The sequence below is a fragment of the Sesamum indicum genome, linkage group LG7 (assembly GCF_026168435.1).
Source record: "Sesamum indicum cultivar Baizhima isolate 11 linkage group LG7, ASM2616843v1, whole genome shotgun sequence".
Classification (NCBI taxonomy): domain Eukaryota; kingdom Viridiplantae; phylum Streptophyta; class Magnoliopsida; order Lamiales; family Pedaliaceae; genus Sesamum; species Sesamum indicum.
The window spans coordinates 15,139,021-15,154,995 of NC_142663.1; the positions used below are offsets into that span (position 1 = coordinate 15,139,021).

Below are 15,975 nucleotides of genomic sequence, written 5' to 3' on the forward strand. Positions count from 1 at the left end.
TAATGTTTTGGCATGTTGGAATCTAATTCCCTTGATAATCAATGAGAGATGGACTAATCTTGGGCCTCGATAAATGATGAAATCAGATTATTTGAATAAGAGTCTAGCCCTATCAAATAGGGTCCAACAGTGCAATCATCCATGATCCAAAGTTAGAGCATTTGAAACAGATGTCCAGCCCACTCACACCAATATGTAGCTAATAATCAAACGCTCACTCGTCTTTCTTGTATTCCATCACTACCCATTTTCTGCCAACTCACCTTACTTTTGGCGTCACGTTACGCACACAACCCACTCTATTAACAATAACAGCTCCACTCGCGACCGTTGAACATCAAATTCTTCTTCAGACAAATTCGAACATAATCAATTTTACCAATTTTCATAAAAGTCAAGAGAACTGTTCCTGCTTATAAAAAACAACAACTGTTCCTTCCTTCGAATATATTATGTTTGCTAAATTATTCCATAAGTCCCCTCAATCCCAAACCGCAACCCCTTCTTCCCAGGTAAACTGAAGAATTTCCCTCCCCCCCCCCCCCCCTCTTTTTTTTGGAAAAAGGATTCCTTGTTGGTTTATTTCATCTTGTTGATTTTAATTATCTAGAATTAGCTCATTTGGTGAATGTATTTTATTAAATAACTTTGTGATAATAATAGGATTATTTGATTTTAGTGCGTGAGTGAGTCGAATTCCCGTGATCTCAATATTTTGGAGGATATGGATTCTTGATACTTTGTATATGGTTTTCCCAATCTGAGATAGTACATGATACCCGTAATTTTTAGGTTTTATATGATGAAGTAAGGAATTGGTGGGAAGCTGTGCTTGTGGAATAATTTCTTGAATTTTGCTTAACAATTGAATATCCATGGAAAGTGCCATTTTTCAGTAATTGCAGCTAGCATAAGTATAATTGTATTCCTAATCATCTATTGACAACTTCGTCTCTTTAGAATTTGCTTATCAATAATGATTTACATTTTTCTTCAGCCGGATGTTGCGCGTGAAAGCATGGCATCATCAGAATTTGCACCACGTGTTGCTGTTCATTATGGCATCCCATCAACTGCATCAATTCTTGCGTTTGACCCAATCCAACGCCTCTTGGCAATAGGGACTCTGTGAGTTAAATCCTCTTTTTCACATGAATAGATTCAGTGTATTTGGTATTTTTGTTTCAGTAATAACGATTCCTCAATATTCGTAAGGCATACAAGCTACTGTAGCATGGTTTATATGGCAACCCTTCACTTATCATATCTTAAAGCAAATTACTGATGTCAATAGCAAATCGTAAGCAATTACCTTGTTGCATTTAACTTTGACTGATTATCTGTTACATTATAAACATGCATTCTTTTGGAGTTACCTTATACATTCCTGTTTAGAATCTTTACATTCTTCGGTTGCATTAACTTGTCATCATTAGTTAATAATCATAGTTATTAGCCCTGGAGAATACCTTCTAGGCGTCATTGCTGGCTCTTTTCATGCTATAAGGTGTGAAGGACAAGAGTTGTTTACATGTTAAGTGATAGTTAGAACATCTAGTTCGTGGCGGACATCCTGGCCATCAAAGTTTGATTGTCCATGCTATGCTTTTTGTAATTCTTTTCTTTTATTTAATGGGATTTCAGGGATGGAAGGATTAAAGTGGTTGGTGGTGACAACATTGAGGGACTTCTTATATCTCCCAAAGCCCTACCCTTTAAGAACCTAGAGGTTTGTCGATTTATTTATGGTAGAATTTTCATCTTATTCATCCTCCTCACTCTCTATATTTGTCTTAGTTTGTTCTCTATTCTTTGACTTTGAAGTTTTATTGTTTATTTTGACAAGAGTTTCCAAACCGCTTACTAAGTGTCGACAATTGAGGAATGGATTCTTCCATGGTTTTATCCTTTATGTTATCACTGTTTGACTGGTGGTAGCTGCTGTAGTAACTGTTCATTTTTATAAATGAACCTTTGTCTTGGTTTATTCTCTATTCTTTGACTTTGTTTTTAGTTTATTTTGACAAGAGTTTCCAAATCCTTACTAAGTGTCGACAATTGAGGAATGAATTCTTCCATGGTTTTATTCTTTATGTTATCACTGTTTCCTTAGTGGTAGCTGCTGTAATAACTGTTCATTTTTATAATTTATATATTTTAGATATAGTTTTCTGGTGTTTACTTGACTGTAATTCTGTCGATGTCTTCGTACACTCTTACCCATTGATAAATGGTGAAAAGCCTTCTTATTACACATGTTGTCTGAGTTTTTTTTGTATATGTTAATTCAATGTTTGCATGAATGAGCGAGCCACTGATTTCTTTTCTAAAGAAAACCTGTGACTCTTACTGATGTTATAGGCTTTTGGCTTCTGGCTTCTGGATACTCAAGTAAGACCTTATTTTATTGATTTTCCTTATGTATTCTTTTCAGTTCCTGCAAAACCAAGGGTTTCTGGTGAGTGTCTCCAATGAGAACGAAATTCAGGTACGATAGTATGCCGGCTATCCAACTTCATCTGCTGAAACATTTTTGTCTTGCTCTGGAATCTGTGGATTTAATTCGTTCTGCAAAATCTGTTGATTCATTTCTATCTTCTTATTCCTGACATTCTTCCTTTCACTGATCGCCAACTTTGTTCCTTAACTGTTGACATGTATGCACCTTGGCAGGTCTGGGATCTAGAGAAGAGGCGTCTCTCTTCAAATATGCAATGGGAGTCCAATATAACTGCATTTGCTGTTATATCTGGTACCAATTTCATGTAAGGATTTGGAAGTTTTACATATTTGCTTCTAAAACTGTATGCTTCTGGCTGAAATGAATTGCCAGAATGGTGGCCTGATTATCCTTTGCTTTTGTGAGAAATTCAGCTATGTTGGTGATGAGTATGGGTTCGTGTCTGTGCTCAAGTATGATGCTGAAGAAGCAAATATTCTTCAATTGCCATACCACGTCCCTCCAAATCTTATTGCTGGTAACTTGATCTTTAGACAATCATAATACACGTGTGTTTACTTATTAGCAATGTCCAAAGGTCTCTTATTAGATGGCTGCTGTGAGAATTTACCCTGTCTGAATTAAGTAGACAGAGAAGGTCTCCAAGAATTGAGTAAATCTTTTGGTCTTCCTTTATAACTTTAGACAATGAAAGTTGCAAGTTAGTGTTAATCAAGCCCCTACTCCCCGTAACAATGAACAAAATTGTGTAAACTTAATGGGAAGTATTATAGCTTTAGATATGCAGGTCTTTTGGGCTTTGGCAACCTGTTCCATTCTTGAAGAGAATCTCAATCTTTATTTTTTTCATGTAGGGTTAAAGTTTTTGCCTTACAAAATAATTTTGCGGTGTCATTAACTTTGTAGAAGGAGCTGGGGTTTCATTGCCTGATCATCAGTCTGTTGTTGGTGTACTCTCCCAACCCTGTTCATGCGGGAATAGGTAATACATAAAGTTTTTAAATTGAATACGGATCTCTTTATAAATTTCAGCATCTGATTTTCATACCTTTGTGATTCTTGTGTTTCTTTGCTCATTCTTCAAAGGTTTGCAATTCCTTAGATGCGATACCATGCTTCAATTTTTCCACTAGCATGTGAGGCCTTTCCTGCTTAATTTTTTTATGTTTTCTAACAATTGCATGAAGGAGGCACAACAAACACTGATTAGAGAACCTTTCTTTTCTGTCTTAGTTCTTTTCACTTCAGAAAACAACTGCAAAAGATATGCACAATCATGTGTTTTTTACTTTTACATAGAGTTTATTTTCATCGTAAGTTCTTCCTTGTTAGTCTTCACTTAATCACGATTTTACATTCATTACAAAGTCTTTCTGCCTCCTTATCAGTTTATTGTTAGTTGCCCTTGGTTGAGGAGTGGTTCACTTTGACCCTTGGATTCTTTTGAATAACGTACGTATTTCTCCTAACCCACCACTCTTTTAAGTATATAAATTAAGCTTTTAATATTGTTGAAACATTTCCTGAAAATATGAAAATTATATCCTTTATATTAAAAAAAGTCCCAAAAAATAATGGGTATCTTTTTATATATTGGAAAAACAAAGATATCGACCCGGTTTTTATGGTAACCCAGATTTGTTCAGGAAGAATATGACATATAACGCCACCATTTCCATCTGTAGATCCATGGAGATTAAAGATATTAATACAGATATCTGTTACAGTAAGGAGATTCAGCACAGACAACTTCAGTTTCCCTGTAGTATTTTTATTGCATTTAAGAATTGAATTGAACACTGACTGCTGCTCTTTCTTAATAGGGTTTTGATTGCATTTGAGAATGGGCTGATTATTTTGTGGGATGTTACTGAAGATAGAGCTATTCATGTTAGAGGCTATAAGGATCTGCAACTGAAAGAGCGTATGGTTGTGAAGTTTTCGAATAATGAGAGCCATACCTACCTGAATGATGCACTAGATAATGAAGAAACAGAAAAGGAAATAAGCTCTCTCTGTTGGGTGTCTCCTGATGGGTCAGTATTAGCTGTTGGTTATGTGGATGGAGATATTTTGCTATGGGACCTATCAGTTTCTGACAATGGTAAAGTTCAGAGAACTCAAAAGCCACCTAATGATGTTGTTAAGATACAGCTATCGTCGGCCGACAGAAGACTTCCTGTCATTGTTCTCCACTGGTCTCCCAAGAAAGCTCAAAATGGTTCTGGAGGTCAACTTTTGGCCTATGGTGGGACAGACATGGGATCTGAAGAAGTACTAACGGTATGCTCTGAACTGCTGGCTATTAGCTTCTCACTTTTTGGAGGTATATACATGAATCTTAGTAGCAATAACGAGAACCATTTTCCTAAATTGAATTTCCTGTGCTGTAGATGTGTCTCGTTCTGCTCTTCCAACTAGTTAGGCTGCTATCTAACTTGAGTCCCAATGAGTGAAGTCTGGCTTAGTTTCTCTTTCTCTTGTAATGTGTTGTGTCTCCATGTATTGAGATTGAGGCACAGTACATGTTCTACAGATTGCTTGGAAAATTTATGTCTGTGTATGTCTATAGCACACTTGATCGATTATGATTGCACTGAACATTTAATAATGGGCTACCAGCTAATTATGTCTTCTTTCTGGACCTCCCACATGACCTCGAATAAAAGCCAGAATCCATCTCTAGATTTTCACAATGATATGCTCCTTATATGTGTTAATGCATCAAAACGTATATTCATGTACAGTACAAAGGCAACAGATGCCATTGGGTCTAATATTCTTAATATGAACGTTCTAATCGATGTATCTAAGTTGTCACACCTTACGTTGGGGATCTAAGAGAAACAGAAATTAGAGCAGTTTAAATGTCTAATGTGGAGCTAAGAGTGGTCACTGAATATTCAAGTAGCTCCCCCGGATTCTATGACCTGATCCGATCTAGTTCCTGATTCAAGATTCTAAAAGATTTTGCTCCATATAAGGCCCAAAGATCATACAAATTTATGTGAATATAACTGTTTCTGCAATGCCTTTTTTTTTTTTCTAACTTTTGCTCTACAACATCACTCCTTTTTATTGTTCACATGATTTTCATACTGTCCGCAATTAGAATGAAGATGTGTAAAGAAGTCAAACAAGATTTGTTATTTCCTGCTTAAGTCTTTAGTGATGGATATATCATTTTTCTGCAAATGATCTTCTATTGCAGATCCTCGATCTTGATTGGTCTTCTGGGTTAGCAAAGTTGAAGTGCATCGAGCATGTTGACCTTAGACTCCATGGATCTTTTTCAGATGTTCTTGTCATATCAAATTCTTATAAGGCGCAGAACAAAATGGCTACATCAATATTTGTATTGACCAATCCAGGACTTCTGCATTTCTACGAATATGCTTCTCTGTCTACCCTAAAACCTGAGAGAGGAAAGAATCATTCTGTGCATGCATTTGAATATCATTCAGTTATACCCACAGTGGAACCATATATGACTGTGGGAGAGCTATTTATGATGAGTTCAGAAAGAAACAATTTTTATGCACTCTCAGAGGTATTGGATATCTTCAGCCATGATCTACAGATACTCCTTCCTTGAGTTGTTCATGTTAATGATCAGAAATAGTTTTATTAGACAGTTGCACCTGCAAAACAACAATCAGAAACGCTGACTGGCAGGAGCACAAAGTGGCCTCTGACAGGTGGCGTTCCTTATAGAATATCAGAAACTGAATGCAATACTATCAAGAGAATATATATAGGAGGGTATCAAGATGGATCTGTTCGAATTTGGGATGCCACATTTCCGGTTCTGTCACTTGTTTCTGTTTTAGGATTTGAGGTTAGTGCAGTTCTAGCTATAGACTTGAACTTATAAATTGTTTGCTATAGTACCTTGTCTATATACTGAGTTTTCAACATACTATTTATTGCACACTAACATAGCATATGCTGCATGCTGGCAGATAAAGGGCAATGAAGTTGCTGGTGCAAATGCGCCGATATCAGCTTTGGATTTATGTTCTGCTAACTTAACTTTAGCTATTGGCAATGAATTTGGTGTTGTAAGGAATAGCTTCAGTATTTTTCCTCACTAGCTTTTCCAGAAGTTATTGATATTACTGAAAAAGTTTCATATCTCTATACAGATTTTCCTTTATAGGTTACATGGAAATTCAGATCAAAGAGCCGTTACCATCGTAACTGAAACCAAACATGAAGGTGAGGTTTTCATTTTCATTTTGTCTGTGGTCATCCTTATTCTTTGTTTAATGGTTTTTTGCTATCAGTCATTTTACTATGCTAAGATTGGGCTTCACGCCTGGAATTTGGCTTGTTTGGCATAAACTAGTGAGCTTATGTATAATGAAGTTCTACTGAAAAAGAAATATGTATAATGAAGTTAATTTTTAGGATTTTAAGGTGGGTTTACTATTCTTTGTAACTAGTTTGAGTTAGCATCAAAATTTGGGAGATGGGAGCTACAACTGAAGCTCCATGTAATCAAAGGATCCTAAACTGACCTTATGATTGTTTGCTCATCTTTTAGCTAATAATATCCAAAGGGTGGAGCAGGTTAGTGACTTGCTTCCTATCGTAAAATATGCATGTTAGTTGTTAACATCATCAGATTAAGAGGGTGTTTGGCTGAGTTTATAAGCTACTGAAAACATATTATAGGATCTTAAAAACCTTTTGGCAATTTTTTTTCTAAAAGCTTGTAAGATGTTTTGGATCATATAAGCTCCTTAAAAAAAAAGATAAACTTCACCTGACTTTTCCTAAAACATCTTTAAGCTCTTTAATCTTAACATTCAATAGACAAAAATACACTCATAATTTTGTTAGTATTTCACTTTTACCCTTCATACAATTGACATTTTTCATTCCAAAGCAAAATTATCTATTTGTCTTATTTTGTTAGCTTTTTCGGTCGTTTTTACAGTATGAATCGCTTATTATGCCAAACACTCCAACATCTTATAGGCTTTGAAATCTTAGTTATCCAAATACCTTTTGAGCTTATTTTTAAAATAAGATTCCACATTTTTAAGTTCTTAAAACATCTTATATGATGTAGGAGCTTATAAGATGTTTTAGATAAGATTAGCCAAACACCCTGTAAATCATTTATGAGTTTTCTTTAATCTCAGATGTTACTTATGGAGCTTCTTGATAATGACTCTATCACTACTACTGTTATCACACCATTGGTACTCTCCAAAAGTTTTGTCTCATAACTCAAAGTAAGGGGGTTTACAGGATAGACAGTTCTGAATAGTGTATAAATCCCACCTACTTTAAATATGTTAGGATGTAACTCTTCTTGGTGTTAATTGTAGCAGTTGCGTTTTATTTGTCTTTCCTTCATGTTGCTGTAAGGGATCCCAATGTCCACTGCGGGGGTGTTTTCAGTAGTTTATGTAGTAGGTTCTCTTCAATGACCAGTGTGTAGTTCATCTGCAGTGCATGATTACCTACCCAAGGAGAGAAATGCTTGTTCTACCATATATTCCATACTTACTTCTGCTGTGGCTGCCTTACAATTTGCAACTTCTGGCATCAGACTTGTTGCTGGATTTGAGTGTGGAAAGGTACTGTTACTAAAAAATTATTGAATCATTAAATGCCTGTTAACCAATACAAATTAGTCTAAAATTGTATTTGCCCTGTTACAGGTTGCAGTGCTTGATACTAGTTCACCTTCAGTTTTATTTGTTACAGACTCTGTGTCTAGCTTGATGTCACCAGTCATTTCTGTGGCTATTAAAACTTCACCTGATACTTATGAGAATAGTGCAAACAACTCTGATGATGGAACTGGAAGTGAATCAGCAACAGAGATCATTCTTTTCTTGATGAGAGATGCACACATGGTCTTGATGGATAGTACCACAGGGAATATGATCAGTTCACCGCCAGTGCGTCCAAAAGAAAATTCGATTGCAATAAACATGTATTTATTAGGTAATATGCTCCTCTTTGCATAAAATCTTATGGTTTATTTCATAATCAGATCCTTACTTCTTCAGATATGTTCTTGAACCTGTCTGCGTGCAGAATTGAAGCATCCTCACCCAGAAGGGTCCAGAAATGATTCAATTATGTCTTTCCAGCATATAGAAGCTATGCAGAGTGATTTATCAAAAGTCGAAGAAGCTATGCAGCGCACAAATTTAGAGCACAAGACCCTGGCATCTCAGATTTTACTCTGTTGTGAGGATGCTTTTTACTTTTACCCATTAAAGTCTTTGATTCAGGTGCTCTCATGTGTTAATCCACTCTCAGTTTAACTCAATAGTATTTCTTTCACACCTTTTGACAAATCGTTAATATGTAGGGGGATCATAATTTTGTCCGCGAATTGAAACTTGAGAAACCATGTTCTTGGACTGCAATCTGCAACAGAGACACAGAAAAATATGGAATCATAATAGTTTATCAAAGTGGAGATATTGAAATAAGGTATTCATTTATTGTATATTATCTTTTCGATTGTGATAATGTTCTGTTAGATGGCACCTGACTCATGATTGATAATGTACTGCATAAAGGCAATTAATTGTCAAATTTGCCTTCTCTTCTTTTTTATATATATTAAGTGCAAAGCTACCTGGTAATTCAGTTGGATTGAGTACAACTAAAATGCTGCGACCATTCTCTAAAGAAGTATTTTGTTAAAACATGTTCACCTCGAGGTAATTTATGTTAAAAAGGGGCTGTAAGAAAAGAAATACACATATCAATCTCCATTCAATTATTGAGGCAGTTGGTTTTCCCTGACCATTTTAACTGTGATTTTGATGAAATAGTTGGAGTACATATTTTTTCCCATGCATTCATTCATGCAAAGGAAAGTATAGATAAATGTTAATGTTTTGTATCTTTTAGGTCTTTACCAGAGCTTCAACTGCTGGGCAACACGACTATGATGTCACTACTAAGGTGGAACTTCAAGAACAATATGGACAAGACAATGAGCTCTTCTGACAAAGGGCAGATTACCCTGGTTGGTTCCTTGACATAGAAATAGACTTCACCTTAAATCCTACTTGCATGTATTTTCTGAATCACTGAAACTTCATCCTCTCTGTATAGCATGCATCTAAAAGAAGGTAAGAACTAGATTCTTTACAATTGTTTCCCTCCTTTTTAACTGAAGAAATTAACTCCCCTTGCAGAACCGCTGGTGAACATGTTCCCTGCCTCTGATTCTCAAAGCCCTGGTTAAATTTACTGCCTTTTTTGGCAAATATAAAATTTCCTTCAAATTTCTCTAAACTGATTGGTTTAAATTGACTGTTGAATATTTTTGCTAGCTTGTTCCTTTAGAATGAGTAGAAGCGTTAGAATGTGGGGAAGCTTATGTATATCTTGCCTATAGTTGGTTGACTTATCCAACTGATTGAGCTGCTAGTTCCTAGTGTAACCTCACAATGAGCTCACAACTATTGCTGCTATCTTTGTAGGATATATGTGGATTACGAGAAGGCATTGCTAGAGAATTCTTGTTGATGATATAATGGCTTAAGAATAATAGGTAATATATATCTAGATCTCTAAACCAATATCAGTCCCTTATTCGAGTACGATGTGAATTGGAGAACCTCAGTTCTGCAACAGCAAGTTATAAAGTTTAAATGACCCGGGTATGATTGAGCAAGAATGGGCAATGCAAAAATTGAACACTTCTTACTGGATGATGGTTGTGTATCCTTGCTTCTAAAAAAATGAATGGAGTTTAAAGAATGAACAAGGGGAGAAAATCTCGTGCTGCAAATGGTACCTTGAATTAGGTGGTAACTGGGATGTGGACAAAGAGAGATCTTAAAATCTGAAAGTTTACTGTAGCAATTTCTTTTGTAGCATACGATTAGAGGAAAGTTATTTTAGTTGAGAGGGAGAGGGTTAAGTCCCAGTAGACTTTCAGATCCCAAGTCGAATCAGACTTTCAGAGACGCAGTTTCAGCCCTTGAGATTCTTTAAGTTGTTTGCAACACCTGATCTGGGCTAGAATAGTTTAAGGTGTATACAGCTTCTGATCTTGCTCAATCTTAGTTTGCAGGTGGCCATCTGGGATTTGGATTATAACAGTTCAGGCTCAATTGCTTTGATATACAATCTTAATTGCTGCTGACTTTAGAGTTTCACACTGATGATCTATTGATAGAATAAGAGTGGTAAACAGAATAGCCCGCCTTTTTGATGGCCTGATTCTACAATCTTATGTACCTGCTTGAAATTGGTAAAATTGAATTTTAATTCCAGAATTATCTCTTGCCTGCTGAATACTTCATTATTCATTTCCTCTTTCTTGGAGTGTAGAGCTGAGAAAATTTTTGGCATGCACTTTATTGCTAAAGCCAATTTTTATTATTCAATGTTCTACTAATCCCTAGCGTAATAGTTGCTAGGTTATAATCTATTATAATTACGGGATTCTATCATGGCAAGAGATTTTGAGTACCATGGACATAAGAACATTTTCTGAAACTCAATCATATGGATATGTTACTTGAGCTGATGGTGTTTACCTTGTTCTAGGTCAATGGAGGTGAATTTGTTTTTGTATCTCTTTTGGCATTTGAAAATGAATTCAGGTCAGGCCCCCTCTCTCCGTCCCTCTCTCCACCCGCTGTCTCTCTGATTCTTGACAAGAAGCTTTCCTGTTTTAGGATGCCCGAGTCATTACCTTGCCTACATGATAAAGCCCTCGCAGTTGCTGCAGATGTGGACGTGAATTTCTTCCAATACCAAAAGAAGGCACAGGTCATAAATACATTCTTGTTTTCTTCAATTTTTTGAACTCTAGAAGAATTTGATTATTCTTTTGGACAGAGTGGTATGCCTGGATTTGTTAGTAATGTGATAAAGGGGTTGAAAGGGGTTAAAGAAGAGCAGGATATCAACTATAAGGAAGCTCGTGAAATTCTGATTGCACATCTGGAAAAAATATTTTCAAGGTTTCCGTTCTCTGATCCCTATAATTCATATGATCTAGAAGATATGGAACTTCAAATAGGTGAGTTTGAGTTGGCAACTCCCACCCTAAAGCAAGTTGTATTCTTGATTTGGAGATACGAAGAAATAAAGAAGTTTTAATGACTTCTGCTCCTAAAATTGTGTAATATTATTTGCAGATGACGTTGACATAGACATTGATGAACCTGTTGTTGTGGTTTCATCCTCACAAAAGAGCAGTGATCATATGAAAGGTAGAAGTTATGGATTTCTTTTTATGGTAGCGATTTAAGCTTTGCTGGGCCTGAAATTCTTTTCTGCCTATTCAGCAAAGGAAAGTGAGAGGGAAAAATTATTCGAAGGCAGTTCCACTGATGTTAAACCAACAACTCGGACGCGTGAAGAAATCATTGCAAAATATAGGAAGACGGGGGTAAGTTATTTCCTTTAAGTAGCTTGTTCATTACTGCATGCTTAAATGGTAATTTCACCATCTGACTGTTTCTTTGGTTTCAGGATGCAGCAGGTGCAGCATCAGAAGCTAAGAATAAACTTATGGAACGCAAGGAGAAACTTGAGGTAATCCCACCAAAATCAAGTGCTTAAGATTAATACAACGGATACTGAATATTCTTATATTCCAAAGTTTGAAGTTTAGTGAGAACATTGAGACGTTGTTGTGACCTTTGTCCAAATTTAGATGTTGATGTAAATGGGTCAGAAGCAACTGGAGACCAAGCAGTTATTTGTTTATTTTTATGTGACTGTTAACCGTCTCAACAACCACGAAAATTGGTTCATTATATCGAGCAGAGTTAATTACTAGGGTTAATTACAGTGACTTCCCCTGAGCGGCAGTGCAACTACAAACTATACCCCTAGTACTCACAAAATTTCAAATTCCTTCCCTCCAAGTTTCTGTGTTGAAAAACCCAACAACCTGAAAGCTCCAAACTTATCCTGATTCAAAGACAAAGTCTCTCTTTTATGTCAACAATAATAACTTTACCATACCCTGTTCGCATCTCTTTTTTCAACTTATATGGAGTATATCTCTTTTCTGGAGTATTTTCTCGAGTTCCAATTCTGTCATCGTCTTGGATATGCAAAACCAGACTTGTGCTAAATGAAGTTGTCTTCATGTTAAAACTGTTCTGTAGGTCTTAACATTTCTGAATTTGCTTCTCTGATTTGTTCCAGCAACTCAGCAGACAGACTGCAGAGCTCCAAAGCGGTGCTGAGAACTTCTCATCGTTGGCACATCAGCTTGCTAAGAATATGGAAAAACGTAAGTGGTGGAATTTATGACTGCATACATCACCTGATCTTCCTGGCTGGAATCAATCTTTTATAAGGCTAGAAATTTTACAGATATTATGACGTAGTTGGTTTGCGTTTGAAGTCGGATTATTGTATGGTCGATTTGTTCAGTACTCGTAATTTAAATCGTGATGAGTGCAAGTTATTATGTGATTAATTACATCTATACTCTTTTAAAAGTGCAATTATATTTTTCTCTATTTACGGTTATTATTGATTCAGAGTAACCCATTTTTTGGTGCTTTTATGTTGGGAAATTCAAGTCCACATTGGATTTGGTTAAATTTGAATAAATTATATAAAAAGTGTAATATATTTGTTATATAATTGATACATTGTTCACAGAGGATAACCAATCACATAATATGTATATTATTTTACTATATAATCAATTTGATCTGAAATAATTATTAGTAAAGTCATATATAGTATATTTCAGTAGCTTCCACAAGTCGGCACAAATGTGTCTTAATACGAGGACTAGGTGTTAATGATCTCAAGATTGAGAAGAGAGAAGGAAAGAGACCGTGGCCGCAGCTGCTCAGGCTCAGCCCCTAGCCTCTCAACTCATATTCAAAGTGGGACAACATTGCATGAGATCCAAACAAGAGAATCCATCTTTTCAGAAGATCTCAAACCCAAATCGTTGGGTAGATTTTCTTGGAAATTCTTTCTGGGATATCCTCTTCAAAACCCCATATGAATATTTCACAAAAAACGTTTGGTGAGAGGGGTTTTTATTCAATTTTCTTTTATTAATTTCAGCAAATTCGGTGAATTTTTACTAATAGGGAATTTATTTATTGGATGACAACAAATATTATAAAAGTGCAATATAATTAATATCCAAAAAATGGTCTATTTTTGACCCAAAAAAAAAAAGAAAATAAAAGAAAAGGCAAGAAGAAAGAAACAGTCTCTTAATGTTAAATATTTGAGAACACAATAGATTGCAGGTATGAAATTAAAATATTTGCTTCTCCTACTTAAACACGTTTAAAAAAAAAAAAAAACACGATATTTGGCTGCATGAATATAAAAATGGTGTCGACCACAAAACCTTGTCGTGGTTGACAATAATACAAATCAATTTTGTTAATAAAGGTAATATTGTAACATGATTATGGTCCGTAGTTAAACATCCTAATCAAATATCTAAATCCAGTCCTTCAAATTTGCTTAATTAAAGTTTCTCATTTTTGCTTTTTTTTTTTCTTCTCTTTAAAGAAATTGATCGGTAATAATTTATTACATCAATTGGTATTTTAAATGTTAAGAGATCGAAATTCTAATTTGTGAGACGAATAGTTCTCGTTTTTTAAAAGATTATATATTTTTTTCACCAAATTATTCTTATAACAATAAAATATACTTTTGTATGTGTATTAGCGTAGGAAGATGTAGTAAGATAGTTTTGTTAAGAAAAAAAGATTGGATGATGTGGAATAAATCATTGATAAGTCAATTGGATATTAATATAAATTTTTTTATATTTTTTTGTTTATTAATATCAATAAATTCGATGAATTTGACTAACAAATAAATTTATTTGTAAGATGAAAATAAATATTAAAAATTTTAAATTTTAAATAATTTACATATAATTATATCAAATCTGATGGAGGTATAATAATCCGTACTATATTTTTCGCGGTATAGTGGACGGAAGAGTTGGAGAAAAGCGGCCTTCCCAATAATGATTGAGATTGAGAAATAGGTCACTTAAACAGTATTAATGATTTTCACCGGCCATGGACAATTGGACATGGACGGAAAAACATTAATTTATTTCAAACAAATTTCATCTTACAGATTAATTACATTTTAAGTGTTATTATATTCATATGATTTTTAATATAATTATTTTTCTTAAAAATTTTATATTTATTACAATAATACGAATTTACCACATAATTAATTTAATATAACTGAGCGTAATTGAAATTAAAAAAAATTTAATTAATAGTCTTTCACTTGGACACAGTGGTTAAGTTCAAAATCATAAGTTTGGATCCTACTAAATATATGGGAATTTATCTTGTGAGTTTATGTAATTTGTTTTATAATTTTTATTTATATTGATCAATTGATTTATTATTAATTACTCAGTGTATCAAAACATTGATGTAAAAGGATACGAGCTTTGAGTGTGGTCGGTGGCTTATGTTTGAGGGTACATTAATAAGTTCTACTTTTTTAGAAATTACGAGATTAAAAGTAAGAATTTTGTAATCAATTAGACCACAAATGAAAAGATCTTAAATTACTGGACGAAAAATATTATTAACCTAAATAATTAAATAATTGCTTTAAACAGAGTTTATTTACTAGGGTTAAATTATCCTAATAAAATTTGTGTCGCTCTACCTGGTCGGTGGCCGGTAAGAGGAAAAACTTTTAACGGCAGAGGGCTCCCACTTTTTGAAAATGATCAAATTGACCCCTTCCACTCAAAACAAATGGACCCTTTGAATCTAAATGTGAAAATATGTATGAAATCCAAGTCCGACCACGTCAGTCAGTTGTCTTTTCCCTTCCACACGTTTGGAAAATGGGTCAAAACATAATTTCTTACTAAAAGGGGGTTAAAAAGCAATTTACACTAATTTGTCCCCCACATGATACGCGCCAAAAATCCAACTGCTAGATTCCAAGAACGTCCCATGACTAGTTTGGTATACACCCAATTGTTGTTTTTCAAGAATTCAAAGTCGAAGACGAAAAAACGAGGTAACTCATATATTATATTTAAATAGCAAATTTTCCTTCATTTAAACGAAAATTTCATCTAAAACTCCTTTTCGGATTAAAATAAATAATATATACTAGTAAGAAAGAAGAATATTCCACTTGGAAATACAAAAAAAAATCAATAAATCCCGATGATACAATGATGTTAGGTTGAAATAATTTAATATTCTTTTTCTGTATAAACATAAAATATGATTATTGAATGTATAAGATCAATTAATAATGATATTGGAGCTGAAATGATCGATTTGTTAAAAATTTAAAAGTAACTCGAGAACTTTTTAGTTTCTTATACAAAAACTTTTAAATTTGAATACTCTATTTTACTGATTTTCAATTTGCGTTGTACGAATTCATTGTGGAATAGATAAGTTAATTCTTTCTTCCACATCTTATTTGAAGTACAAAAGTGTATTATAGAATTCGTGCTGCGCATGATTACATATCATTTCATCGTTTAAATAAAATAAAATTTTGCTCTTCGA

At 34.5% G+C, this 15,975-nt stretch overlaps 1 protein-coding gene across 1 annotated transcript; it reads left to right on the forward strand.

Annotated features, from left to right (window-relative positions):
* Nucleotides 1–261: 261 nt before the first annotated feature.
* Nucleotides 262–12,949, forward strand: LOC105167041 (transducin family protein / WD-40 repeat family protein). Its single transcript, XM_088882542.1, is given in 24 exon segments — nucleotides 262–512; nucleotides 998–1,128; nucleotides 1,645–1,729; nucleotides 2,435–2,488; nucleotides 2,674–2,765; nucleotides 2,875–2,978; nucleotides 3,368–3,443; nucleotides 4,285–4,744; nucleotides 5,673–6,011; nucleotides 6,084–6,299; nucleotides 6,424–6,522; nucleotides 6,607–6,679; nucleotides 7,925–8,052; nucleotides 8,137–8,425; nucleotides 8,519–8,718; nucleotides 8,799–8,923; nucleotides 9,350–9,467; nucleotides 11,003–11,058; nucleotides 11,134–11,227; nucleotides 11,297–11,480; nucleotides 11,599–11,673; nucleotides 11,749–11,852; nucleotides 11,936–11,998; nucleotides 12,620–12,949. Coding segments are annotated over 24 exon segments (3,333 nt in total). The 5' UTR covers nucleotides 262–452; the 3' UTR covers nucleotides 12,728–12,949.
* The last annotated feature ends 3,026 nt before the right edge of the window (nucleotides 12,950–15,975 follow it).